Here is a 14,558-nt window from a genome sequence, read left to right as displayed (position 1 = left end):
ACTGTACTGTGACGGCTTTGGCAATCGACATATCACTCGCGATCGACCAGATGTTCACCACTGATATAACTCTGGTCCATAGATATAGATCAACTTGACTTGCTTTTCACAACCAGTTGAACTGCATTCATCTTGCCTAACCCATGATGCATTCCTATTGGCTGGTTGTTATCACCCCAGAAAGTCCTCCTAATGACCAAGTCAAAAAGCCTCCAAAAGCACCACAGCTTGTGCATCATGTTTTTTTTACAACAATATTGTACAGGTTCATTTTGCATTTACTGACAGGCTGTTTGTGGTGTATAGGATGTGTAAAGAAGTGGGAACAGAATTAGACAATTTGAAATGTGATCGGCACATGTCCCCAGCAGTGGTGGACAAAGTACTCAGATTTTTTACTTAAGTACTAAGTAGCAATACCACAGAATACAAATACTCTTCCATAAGTAAAAGGCCTGTCGTTCATCATATATATAAGCTCGCAATATGAAGTGTGTACTTGTAGATCAGCTATTCAAACATCCTAATTATAAAATAGGGCTTAAGTGGTTAATGTATGAGTTGTTTTAATAATCTAAATCTGTGAATTAACTAGTAACTAAAGCTGTCAAATACTTTTTGTGGAGTAAAAAAGTACAATATTCCCTCTGAGTTGTAATGACGTAAGTATAAGGTATTGAAAAATAGAAATACTCAAGTAGGGCTTAAGTAAAAGTCCCTCTAAATATTACTCAAGCACTGTACTTGAGTAAATGTACTTAGTTACTTTCCACCACTGGTCCCCAGTGTCTCAAGTGTAAATGACAGAAATAAACAGTACTTCCACATGCTTTTTCTCGGGAAACTTCTAAATAAAGTCTTCCAAAAGCTCTTCATCAGACCTGATGAAGCCAGACCAATATCACACACTAGATATTAGTTTGGAACTTCGGTGTGGAAGATTCATTACCAAGGGGGCGGTTGAGAACAGATTCAAACATCTCAGGAAAAAAAAATCACACTTTGAATAGTGGGCTTCTGATTGGTCACCCACAACTCTGTGGCGAGCGAAATGTAATTCAAACCGAGGAGTGCCAGACCAATCTGCTATGGCAGATGTCTGGTTTCCAGGCTATAATTGCTCCCCGAGCGCTATAGAATGGATGCTCACTGCTCGAAGGAAGGGTAAATGCAGAGGACAAATTTCATGTGCAAATATACAGTGACATAAAAACCACCCAAGAAGTGAGGACTATTCTATCTATTCTATGAAATACTTTTGAAGCATGTTGGAATAGATTTTAATTGATGAAAAGTTGTGAATCTTTTGAAATTATGTATATATATATGTAGGAAATGTATGTTTACTCTTTCAAGTATTTTGTCAAATTCAAAGCAGATGACATCAGGCAGAAATAGTTAAAGTCAATGAGGAGACACACACACACACACACACACACACACACACACACACACACACACACACACACACACACACACACACACACACACACACACACACACACACACACACACACACACACACACACACACACACCCACACACTATTCCATGAATAATCTTGATATGGTTCAGGCTTAATGTTTTTCATAATGATGAAAAGAGTAAATACAGTGAAGTAAATTTCAGCAATGGTCTGTCTTGTGTGTCTATGAATGATAATGACACAATTGTTGTATGTATAAATAACTGTTGAAGTGTGAAGCACACATCTCCCTCCACCCCTTAACAGTTGGTGGTTCATCTACCAGGAAATAAGAATCACTTTGGGGACTTACCATCATATCCTCTCCTTGACTCCGCCATGTATCCTGTATAAAGAAGAAGAAGGGGAAAAAGACAAATAATCACACCTAAAAGTAATAACATTTGTTGATAAATAATTTGCGCATCACTGTGATTTGTGTAATTTAGTTTCTTTGCACGGTGACGTCTGGTCTCACCTGGTCATAACTAACATCCAGTAGCATATCGTCGCTGTCTGGCAGAAACCGTATATCCATATTTTAACTTTTTGTGTTTTTTAGTAGCTACATTATGCCCTAGGCTACTTGATCATACTATACAGCGTCACACAAAAGAATCCAACATAGCAGATCCACAAGCTCAAAATGCGGCGTGAAGCAACGTGTTTCGAGCTTCGATCTGCTATTTTTGCATTTTTTAATATGAGTTTTGTGACGATATGGTACTGTACCATATAATTAAAGATTGAGACTTTAAGTCGGATTCTCTTACCTTTGGCTAATTGTGATGCTTTAGATCTGAAAAGGAAAAGTTAATTGAAACTCAAACCCACACATGCAACCGACTCCTGTACAATGACAGCGACAACTAAAGTGAAAGTATTCATGTCAAAGAATTCCAGCTACTGAAGGTGTGTTAAGATCTTGATGAACTTATTCAATATCACATTGGCTTATTGTTCAGGCTGTAGTAACACATGTTGACCAGTAGATGTCCACACAGCATAGGCTATGGTTTGTTCTAAGATAGTGGTAAACAAATGCCTTTACACAGTAAATAAATAAACTTTAATACATGGCAGGGGATGAATACGATATTGATGTCTTTGACTCACTCTCATTTACATCTCACTCACTCACTCACTCTCACACACACACACACACACACACACACACACACACACACACACACACACACACACACACACACACACACACACACACACAGCTTTTTGTTTAAGTTAATTTACAGTTTGTGAATGTGTGTGCAGGTGGTTATTAATAATAATAATAATAATAACTTACACGTATAAAGCACCTTTCAAGAAACCCAAAGGTACTTTACACCAAGATAAAGAAAAGAAAAATAGAACAAAAGCCTTGGTGAACACATGTTCATTGGAACACATGTTCCAATTCTCTGTCAGGAGAGTGTTCCAGAGGGTGGAGGCTGCCACACTGAAGGCTCTGTCCCCACACGTTTGCATGATAGTGCAGGATTAGGAGAGGAGGACGGTAGGTTCTGTGAGGTATGAGTGTGATGAATGAACTTCCCACTGATGTCAGGACAGCAGAGTCACTGCCCATCTTTCGCCGCAGGCTGAAAACCCACCTCTTCAGGAAACACTACCTTTCCTCTTTGCCTGGCCTACTCGTTGTTAACTAGTTGTACGAACGCTTGTTTTATTGTTGTATTGTTTTATTGGATCTTGTTTAGTCGATACACTTATTTGTTTTAGCTCTTGCTCATTTGATTTTGCTATTTTGTCTCATCTGTTTAAGGAAAATAGGTAGCTGATATAATGCACTTTTACCTTAGCGCTAGGTATGCTCTTGGTTGCTTGTTTTAGCAGAAAATGCACTTAAGACTTCTGGTGATTAGTAGTTTTCGTTCCCTACCTATGTTGAATGCACTTATTGTAAGTCGCTTTGGATAAAAGCGTCTGCTAAATGACTGTAATGTAATGTAATGTAATGATGATGTAGAAGATCACACAGGTACTGAGGGGCAAGGGCATGGTGAGAGGAGGAGGAGTTTGTATGTGATGCAGAATTTAACCCGGAGCCAAATGCAGGTGGATAAAAGTGGGGGGCGATGTGTTTCAGTGTTCATTTTGACATTTAGTGTTAGTCTTTTGAATACAATTCCATTTCGTTTTTGTGATATTTTAGTCATTTGAAATGTTTTAGTTTTAGTCTAGTTTTAGTTGACTCAATGTCATAAGATTTTAGTCAATTCAAACATTGGGACGTGTTGTGAGCTTGTAGATCAACTATTTCCGCAATGACACGTTGTGGTGCAAGAAAGTATGAACTACGTGTTAAGTGTTTAAAAAGCAGTGGGTCAGCCCTATCTAACTCTCTCTTATTATGTTTTCTACAGTGACAGACTATAGGGTCAGCATGTTATTCAACAACATTTTTACACTTAAACTTTAACACTAAAGGTGTCAAAGTACACTTTCATGTTAACGTTTAAGAGCAGAATAAAGAGCTTGGTAAACTATTAATCCTCTGACTCTCCACAGACCCCTCCACACACAATCTACCACAATACATTTATATATATATATATAAAAAATGAAGAAAAAAAAATGAAACGACGTGCATAAAAACATAGTTGATGATTTCTTTATAATGAACTATGTATTAGTCTGATTTGTATTATTTGTATTTTAAGTCTGTGTATTGTGTGTATTATAACTGAACATTATCTGTAGGTATCACAAGTACTCATCAGGCCTAGAATCAGTAGAATGTACGTAGTAGTAATTAGTAATGGAATGTCCCCCTTGCATGCAAAGCTGAAGGGATGAGAGACCGAAAAGTTTAGTTTGTCCAGAATATAGGATAGAAAAAAGGCAATGATGTTAACTAAACAATGATTGTGTTGATGATCAGATAAGATTACATGTCATATCACACACCATATTCACTCATATAACTTTAACCAGGTTTTTTCAGTATTATTATTTTTCTCTCCATGCAATAAATTGATTAGTTTCATTCACTGTTGCAGCCATAATATACAGTAAATAATATTTATCATTTCATATTAACAGCAGCTGGTTGTCTCAATGTGTTGTGTTATCTAGTCCAGCGTTTTCCAACCGGGGTGCCGCGGCACTCTAGTGTGCCATCTGAGATGGCTTGGTGTGCCGTCTAAAATTTCAAATGAAAAAGAACGAAAGCTTTCAGGGTTTGAGTCAAATGAAGAGTATCTATGGTAATCTTGAATTTGAAAGTGTCCATGCATTGCATATTGCTGATTTGACATCATCTGATATAGATGATGATTTAAGGACAAAGAAATCCCTTTTATTAGCCTCCTTGTTATACTGGGAAGTGGGAAGATATTCTGTTCATAAAGTAAAATCAACAGCAAGCAACCCATAATAAGTTAGTTTCTGTATAGGCTCATTCAAAACATATTAATAGTACAAGAGTATCCCTTAGGGCTTTTTGGGTTATCCTTTTAGCACCATTGTATAATCGCACCGCTGTACTATTTTCAAACTGTTAATAAAGTATTCAATCAATCCTTTCTGCAATACCCCATCCCCTACCCCTTATTTATTCATTATTTATAGGCTACTTGTGCTATTTTATTCTTTATGTTTGCATTTGCTTGTTATACGTGTCCAGTGGTGTAACGTAAGTACATTTACTCAAGTACTGTACTTATAAGTACTTTTACTCCACTACAATTATTTGAAAACTTTAGTTACTCGTTACTTTGTAGATTTTAATTATTTTGATTAAAACATACATTACCCACTTCATATACATTTCAGCTACTAACCGATCTACAAGCTCACAAGGCTTGTAAATCGGCTATTTTCAGATCCGGTCTAGATCCCGCCTACTGTACCTGCCAAACCCAGTCATCCACACCATAGAGTTATACACCGTTTCCGTATCCTTTTTAAACCAGATGTGTGCAAACTGCAAAGTGAATCGATCTCCCAAAGTACGTACCTCAAACTGTCCAATGGGCTGAGGGCTCGTGACCGTGAACAGCCAATCCCAGCACAGAGGGCGGGAGATGCCGGAAGAGAGCATTGTTGCCATGTCTGCTTATTATAAGCGACCTTGGGCTTGTTCTTTTGTAAAGTTGCTTGTAAATATTGGTAGTTGCGGGTTGCGTTGTTTCTAAAGTGTAGTTGCTTATGTTGGGCTTGTTTCCTAATGTTGTTTAAACTAGTGTTTTAAAGACATTTTCATGTCAAGGACCCCCATATTAATATGTATTTATCCACAGGTATTTTTAGCTCTGGTCTAACCCTCGTAGACGTATTTATGATTCTGACGTTTTCAATCTACAACGTCAGAATCATAAATACGTCTACGAGGGTTGTATACTACAGCTAGCCCTGGTCCAGAGCGTCAGTTAGAGTTAGAGAGAACTCACTAACGCTCTGGACAAGGGCTAAGGTATTTTGTGCCAGGGACCCCCATACAAGATTTGTGTTGTAAATATGTTTAAAAAAATATATAGCCTATTATAAACATTTTTCTTCATTTTTTTTTTGAAAGTAGCAGATCTACAAGCTCTTGTGAGCTTATCTGCTATTTTCAATTAGTCACTCACTGCATATAAGTTTAAAGTGCTCATGTGGCATATTAGTCGCTTCATTTGGGCTTGTTTTCCTAGACCTGGTTGCTTAATTCTCTCTCAAAACTTGGCAACCCTGTCGGTCTGTGTCTTCAGAGTATCAAGATGGCGTCGAGGGCACCAGGTAATATTCTCTCCCCTTCTCTCTGACATGTATTTACTGTTTATCTGTACACCTATAACGCTTATAAACACACCATATATCAGTTTATTATTCATATGAATGTGTTTTATTTAATAATTCTAGTGCTCGGTAACGTTACATGAGGTTATGTTGTATGTGGGGTCACTCTTCTCCTGTGTGTGTATGTCCTCTAACTATCCATGCTAACGTGGCTAGGTTAACGTTACGAAAATAGCAGATCTACAAGCTCACAACGCGTCGCGGACGCGACGCGTTGTGAGCTTGTAGATCTGCTATTTCACGCAGACTTACGACGAAGTCAGGCTTTCTAGCAGTCTTTATAGATCTCTTGTCTTTACATGATGGGGACTAATATATTATTATGATGTTTACTGTCTGGTTTGATTATATCTGGTCTTATGTATTAATATATTATGATTTACTGTCTGGTTTGATTATATCTGGCCTTATATATTAATATATTATATTATTTACTGTCTGGTTTGATTATATCTGGTCTTATATATTAAATTATATTATTACTTATTGTCTGGTTTGATTATATCAGATATAATCAAGGCCGAAGGACAAGTGCCTGAAAAAGTTAATGTCAAGCCCTGTTATCTGGACTTACATTGTTTGACACTAGCAGTGGTGGGAAAAGTACTGAAATTGTTAACTTAAGTAAAAGTATCATTATGCAGACGTTTTCTAATGTATTAAAACCTTTTGAAAATAGCCGATCTACAAGCTCACACATTGTGAGCAAAAGTACAATATTTGCATCTGATATGTAGTGGAGTAGAAGTAAAAGTACTGACAAGTAAAGTAAAAGAAATACCTAAAAATTGTACTTAAGTACAGTACTTGAGTAAATGTACTTATTACTTTACACCGCTGCACTCTAATTACCTTTTATAGCATATGCATTATTATACAATACATGAATGTAGGCCTACTGTATTTCTATATAGTATATGTGCATTATGATATTGGCAAGTGTTATCTAATGCAGTGGATTGTATACTAGACAATATTTGTCATACAAATAATTGCGGTTAATGATTTGAATGTTGGAACATAATGTATACATAATAAATGCATTACTGTTTGTTTGCACAGGGTAGATAAGACGAGCAACTTAAATATATAAACACAGAAATGACTGACAATGACCTTTACCAATAATCAAAATAAATTGTATGTGTACTAAAAACAGGCCATATGTTTAAACATGTACTACTTTGACATAGCCAATCAAGCTATTATACAAACTCACAACACATCGCGATGCGACACATGAGCTTGTAGATCAGCTATTGGACCCAGAAATAAAAAATGCTGTTGGAATTAATCAGATTTATATAAGTAAAACCGTCCAGATGGATTATGAATATTTTACTGCTGCTTATTGTCTTAAAGATGAAGCTGACGCCATGTATAACCACATAAACCCTATCACTCTTGGTTGACCGGTATCCCCCAGGGCTCTATCCTTGGTCTGCACCCTTTTTTCCCTACACCAAAATCTCAGCCGAAAATAGCCGATCTACACTGCAACGTGTTGCGAGCTTGTAGATCGGCTATCTTCACTGAATGTTCGCCCAGGTAATAGGAACATTAGGGTTCAGGTGGTTAACCACTTAAACCCTATACGAGTGTCCTTTCTGTTTTCGCTCTACATTAAATATCTCTATGTTGTGAGCTGCTGTTTGTGACCTGCTATCTTCTGCGAAAGTTTATTGTGGTTAAATCATTCCACTTTGTAATGTCGCTACAGTTAGTCTACAGTCTCTCTCGTGTCTCGTCTCGCATTTCAGTAACTGTTGCTCTTGTTTTTTTCTTGTCTCTTCACAGTAGCAACAGGGAGGCTCCTGGTCGGGTTCCGAAAATGGTATTACAACATGTGTGGCTTCAACAAGATCGGTAAGAACAACATAACATACACATCTATTCTAGAGCAAGGGTTCCCAAACTTTTCAGGCTGCGACCCCCCCCCCCCCCCCCCCCCCAAAATCATATTTGAACTGGGGACCCCCCCACCCAGATCGGCTATTTTCACTCATATATATGTGTGCGCACGTATGGAGAGTGCAAGTTAACAAATAGCTATTTTGGATAAATATATCCTCCTATAATTTGACAAACCTCTGTAGTGCGTGGTGAGGGCAAAATTCGTTCTGCCCGGTTCTCCTCAGTGGCTGGAGCAGTTGATCTGAATTAGCACACAGCCATTCACCAGTACCTTGTGCACCACAGCGAAGCCCGTTTTTCGATTTCACAAAATCTCAGCTGTTTATTAGCGTTTTTGTGTTCCCTGGCTCCCGGGTTGCCAAATCATGTGCACATATCCCCCCACGGGTATGGTCTAGTATTTATAATTTTGCCACTATACATCCCTAAATCCCATGTTAGGTTCAAAATCAGTAACTTTGTGACGTCAGTGTCATAATGATTAAAATGTCATCACATAGAAACAATGTCTTGACACTATGTACAGTACGTGGTATGACCCATGGACACTAAATCAAGACAATACATTGCCCGCCACTGTTTCTGAAAGTATATGGTTGCATAATAATTGACCGGTAGAATGGGGGAGGGGGGTACGTTTTGGATTAGTGAGGTTTGGAATAACAAGGTCTTACTGAATATAAACTAACACACATGATTCACATAAACAGAAATGTCAAGGGAAATAATCTGGCATTTGTTTTACATCACTGCTTCCTTAGCATGTCAAGGGCCCCTAAATGTATGTATTTGGCCGCTGACCCCCATTTCAAACTATTTTGTGCCAGGGACCCATGAGAAGATTTGTGTAAACCCATTAAGACCTGAAGCCGATTCTACATGTCTCCTAAATCCCAACAGTATTCTGAAAAACGTATGTTTCTATATCTTTTTCATGTCAAGGACCCCTAAAATTATATGTATTTGGCCGCGGACCCCCATCTGAAGAAAATTTGTTCCAAGGACCCCCAGAAGCAAAGATTTGAGTTAAAAATGTTCGCTTTAAATATATATATATATATATATATATATATATTCAAAGATTTGCACACATTTTCACGACTTTTCAAAAATAGCAGATCTATATCTGCTTCATATTTTTGAATAGCCAAAAGTGTAAAATATGGCTTTTTTAGCTCAAATCTAAAAATGACACAGATGCGTTCCAGGTCTTAATGGGTTAATTGTTCAAAAACATTCAAAATGTAAAAAAAAAATGCAGATTTTCAAGCTCCACAACGTGTCATGATTTTGTGTGTGTGTGTGTGTGTTAAAGGCTTGATGCGTGATGACACCATCCACGAGGATGACGACGTGAAGGAGGCCCTGCGGAGGCTTCCGGAAGTCGTCTACAACGATAGGATGTTCCGTCTCAAGAGAGCCCTGGACCTCTCCATGAAGATGCAGGTCCTGCCCAAAGACCAGTGGACGAAATATGAGGAGGTAGGCCTCGATGCAAGGACTGCTGGACCTGTCGTGCAACAGTTAGGGCTGTCACCATTAGGACATTTGCTTGACTATTAACCCATTAAGACCTGAGGCCACTTCTTAAAAAAATCCAAATCCTAACAGTTTTTCGGAAAAAAATATAAAAAAATAATTATCACGATTTTTCAAAAATAGCAGATCTACAAGCTCATAGCGCGGCACTCGGTGCCGCGCTATGAGCTTGTATATCTGCTATTTTTCAACAGCCAAATAAATCTAAAATGACACAGATGCGTTCCCGGTCTTAAAGGGTTAATTGTCACTCAAATAATTGCGACTAGCGATTTTATTGTGTTTTTGTCGGTGAACATAATGAATACAAATGACCTTTCTGTTTGATTCTATAGGCTTCGTGAGTAAAGTTGCGCAGGGGCAGATATGACAAATAACATATTGAATTAACTTTATAGTTTGAAAAAACGTTACTTGTGGAAATAGCCGATCTTCAAGCTCAAAACGCATCGCATTCGACGCGTTTTGAGCTTGTAGATCTGCTATTTCCACTATTTTTGAGACTGTTTGAAAATATAAACATATTTAATATGGTAATTATTATGACGATCGTTATCGTCATTATGGATTATGCTAAATAATTGCGATTATCTCAAGTAATTTCGACTACGTATCTGCCAGTGTTAACGCAGCATTAATCAAACTGGTCGATTTAATCGGTTACATGAATTCAAGTTCTCAATCGCTTAATCGTGAGTATTTTAATGGGTCAAACTTGCAATAGAATACATGTTCTGAAGCATCTTCTATAAAAACCCTAATGGTATCGGATATTTCATAAACACGAAGGATAAAGCCTAAAACTGTGATTTCTTCCTACTGGTTGGCTGTGTGTAGAATAGCAAGAACATGCATACAGTAGGGTTAAATGGTAAATTATTGGGCACTCGGGTGGCACAGTAGTGAAGTAGCTGCCCACCACCGCGGAGTCTGTCCGTTTGAATCCACCGCGGTGCATCCGGCTTCGTTGAGCGTCTTAACGAACACGATAGGCTCTATGCACAGCAGCCATATTGGGAATGAATTACTTCCTTCACAGGTGTTACCAATGATACAAATTAAGGCTCTGTTCCATTTAGTGTGGCACAGTGGTTGTCTTATTTTCAAGGACCCCCATAACTCTGAGAGTGTACAAATGGAACGGGTCCATTTGGTTCCATTTGTACACTCTCAGAGTTACACACCCACCATAAGGGGCCATTTTGGAACCAAAATGGAGTATTTCTAGTGAGCCAACATGCACAATATCAGCACCCTGACCAGAATGGAACAGAGCCTTCATTAGTATCATTGGTAACACCTGTGAAGGAAGTAAGAAGAGACCCAATTTCTTTCCAATATGGCTGCTGTGCATAGAGCCTTCGAGGGCGGGGAGGGTGATATTAAGTCACTATACGTACTCCTACGGGCTGGGGGCGGCACCTGTGAGCGGGGAGTGTTGCGGTGGAAGGAGTACGACTTGCTCATCGGGTGCAGTAGGGATTCAGTGTCTTGGCAAAACACAGGCTTTTAAGTGGTACCAAAATCTCTGTTGTGATTTGAATATTGTGTGAGCCAACGTGTCTGTCTCGAGAGATTACACTATAACAAAAAATGTATATTGGGGGTTTTTAAATGTACAAATCCATATCGCAACAAGCGTACAAATTATTTGTTCCTGTGCTTAAAGGAGGATGAAACCCTAGGCTGGTTTTGAAGTGAAAACTACAGCAGGGTAAAACACATGGCAGGAGGCTGACCTTATAGTACACAGTGATGTCAGCAACACATGTCCAGCTATTCAATTTACCGGTAACCCATTAAAACCGGGAAAGCGGTGTTATTTTAGATTTTTGTGTTGGCTATTCAAAAATAGCAGATCTACAAGCTCACAATGCGTCACTTTGTGGCGTGCCGCACTGCGAGCTTGTACATCTGCTATTTTTGAAGATTTTTGAAAAAATCAAGTGTGAGAACTACTGTAGAAGGCATTTGTAGAATCGGCCTCAGGTCTTAATGGGTTAATAATGGATGTGTTAGATTTAAGGCAGGTACAGACTGCAGGATATTTGGTCCGATAATGCTGTCGGCGACCTTTTTTGGCGCTCGCCGATCAGATGACCCCCCGACCACTTTAAAGTCCTACAGTCTGTACCTGCCCTTAGGTGAGTCAACGTGCGTTGAGAGTACTGTTTGAATACTGTCTGGTTGCACATTGGCACACCCCTGGCGCTGGACAACGCTAAATCTAACACACACATTATTAATTTGATTAGCTGCAGCTGTGCTTCCTGGCCTGCCATGTTTTTACCCATGTGCAGTTTTTAAACCTGGACAAGGCTATCTTTAAGAAGGAAAGGAAGTGTTCTACGCCTGGTGTGCTTCATTGATGCACCTGGGAGGAAAACTAGAGCCGAACGTTCTATTGAATGTATATGTAGTCAATGAGAGCCGAGTGGACAGGAGTATGAACAAGCAGTATTTTTGAATGATTGTCAGATAATCGGTTTAGGAAAATAGAAGATAGAAAACGCATTGTATTCTGATCTCTTGTTTTGCTATATATGTTCTATGTCATTTTATTGAGTATCTAAAGAGCACACAGAGAGTTTCTGGCTGGGCAGTATGGAGCTTTCATCAGGAGAATTGTTTCACAGGCTGTCAATAATTGACAGTCCCTTGATAACAGCCTATATTACTGCACAGTTAGAAACTTCCTCTGTGCTCTTTAGATCCAGTACCTCAATACAATTATAGAGTGCACAACAAAAAACAAAGACCACATTTTCCTGAGCCGACAATCATTCAGTAATAGTGTTAATTCATATGCTTGCCAACCCGGCTCTCACTGACTTTGCATTGAACCTCCAGTTTGCCTCCAGTGTTACGAATCTTTTCCTAGATGTCATTTCCTTCTTTACCTAACCTTGAACCTGGACAGGAAAACAAACTTGTTCCATGCAAGCCGTGCAGCTTACCACAGCTGGGGCCTATTACATGAACGAGCGAAAACGGTTTTGACCAATGGGCTCGACTCAAGAGCTTGACAACGGACACTACTGCTCATGCAAGACATAACTCTTATGAGGCGGAAGGGCCCCACGACGTTATCGGCCCCAAACACAGAGATTTCCGGTTGCCACTTTAGATATATTATAACTCTATGGTTTCACGCCACCTTAATCTTTGTGAGTGTATTAGCTGGCCTAACTTTGTGAGTGGACAGACAGGCATTTAATTCAGAATAGGTCGGCTTATTCTAATCAAGGCCTTTACATTTTAAACACGTATGCCCTATTTTATACTTTGTCGTCTGATGGTGTCGCACAGTGAAAATAGCTGATCTGCAAACTCGCAATGCAATGTGTAGTATTAAACAAAACATTTTACTTTTTTTTTATTGAAGGGAGGGGGGGGGGGCATGTCAATACAGTTTCAGAAAGAAAGAAAATAGAAGATCTTCAACGTATCCTAATGAGACACGCTGTGAGCTTCGACTTTTTTCAGCATTTTGGTTCTACACCGTTATACAAAGAAGTAAAAAGTATCGCTTAAATGGTTAGGCTAATCGATTTAGTTGAGGTTCACATCCGTCTAAGACTATTTGTTTCCCCCGATCGCTACGGAAATGAATTGACCAAATGTGATGTAGTAAAATGTTTTGGTTTTAGTGACGGATGCTCATGTTGTCCCTGTTGCCTTCCACAGGACGTCCATTACCTGACACCTTACCTTACCGAGGTTATCCGTGAGAGGAAAGAAGAGGACGAGTGGACGAAGAAATAAAACAGTTGCTTATGGTTTAGTTGTCCTTTTAGTCTGGTGTACCGCTGTCCCCTGTTGTAATATAATATGAAATAAATTGTAACCTATTGCACTGTGTGCTCATTAAAGAAATGTACATTTTTTTGGATTGGTAACAATGGCCAGGTTTTTGTCTTTTTCAGTTTTTACCATTTTGTCTACAAACTATATACAAGAAGACAACCTGGAATATAGCATACAGCATGCAGTTTATTATCTATGTCGGGCAGAAACCTTGTATCTCCATATTTCAACTTTTTATGTTTGTTCCTAAGTTAATACCGTACTGCGTCACAATACAGTGTTACTCTAAAGTACCGAAAATAGTCGATTTATGTGAGCTTGTAGGTCTGCTTATTTATTTTGTTTAAGTGAAAGTGGTTACATCTGTCTTTATGGGGGATAATAAATACAGACGACTATTAACAGAACCTTGTGACTAAATAACTACATTGGATCCATTGGAACATGTGTTATTTTTTCCATTTCCTTTAAAGTGATAGTTTAGGACATGTGAGGTTTCCACCTGACAGTGACGATATACCTTTTTTTTAAAAGCATTATACCTGAAATGAATCTACAAGCCATTCATCCAGCATTTATATCTTATATCCAGTATCCATCTCAAAATATTTTGCAGGGACCCCCAGAAGCAAAGATTTGAGTTAAAAATGTTTTATATTGAAAGATTTGTAAAAAATGTTTTAAAAAATATTTTCATATGGATTGTGGATATATTGATCCAAAAGCTCGCAAGGCACCTTGTGAGCTTGTGGATCTGCATTTTTTTTGTGCAAAGAGATTTGGTAGTAGTGAAAATAGTGAACTTGACCTTTAGCTCTGTACTTGGTTAAATGTCTGAAAATACACATTAACATGAATCAAACATTAATAGAAAATATCCTGTGTAAATAAGCAAAAAACATTAATTTACACAACACTGATAGTGCTGTCAAACAAGCCTTGAAACAAAGCTTGATATAGTTGAATCTGCATTTTTTTTAAACAATATGTAGTGGGGGTCCCTGCTTCATCTCTCTCAGCTAAGGAGTCCTTG

At 38.5% G+C, this 14,558-nt stretch overlaps 2 protein-coding genes across 2 annotated transcripts in view; one reads left to right on the top strand and one right to left on the bottom strand.

The window, feature by feature from the left end:
• LOC308094599 (uncharacterized protein) overlaps positions 1–1,811 on the bottom strand; it is a 99,502-nt gene extending 97,691 nt beyond the window's left edge. Inside the window, exon 1 of the mRNA XM_080441355.1 lies at positions 1,779–1,811. The gene's annotated coding sequence lies outside the window, so the exon portion shown is untranslated. The remainder of the gene's footprint in view (positions 1–1,778) is intronic.
• Positions 1,812–6,150: 4,339 nt separating this feature from the next.
• Positions 6,151–13,571, top strand: uqcrb (ubiquinol-cytochrome c reductase binding protein). The gene is made up of 4 exons (XM_080441798.1): positions 6,151–6,205; positions 8,063–8,131; positions 9,495–9,661; positions 13,406–13,571. The coding sequence occupies exons 1-4, from the start codon at positions 6,187–6,189 to the stop codon at positions 13,481–13,483; spliced, it is 333 nt and encodes a 110-aa protein (XP_080297924.1). The 5' UTR covers positions 6,151–6,186; the 3' UTR covers positions 13,484–13,571.
• Positions 13,572–14,558: the final 987 nt, after the last annotated feature.

This window comes from Gymnoscopelus braueri (genome assembly GCF_963280865.1).
Source record: "Gymnoscopelus braueri genome assembly, chromosome: 11".
Classification (NCBI taxonomy): domain Eukaryota; kingdom Metazoa; phylum Chordata; class Actinopteri; order Myctophiformes; family Myctophidae; genus Gymnoscopelus; species Gymnoscopelus braueri.
The sequence above is the reverse complement of the archived record's forward strand: the minus strand, read 5'-3'. Positions and strand labels throughout refer to the sequence as shown.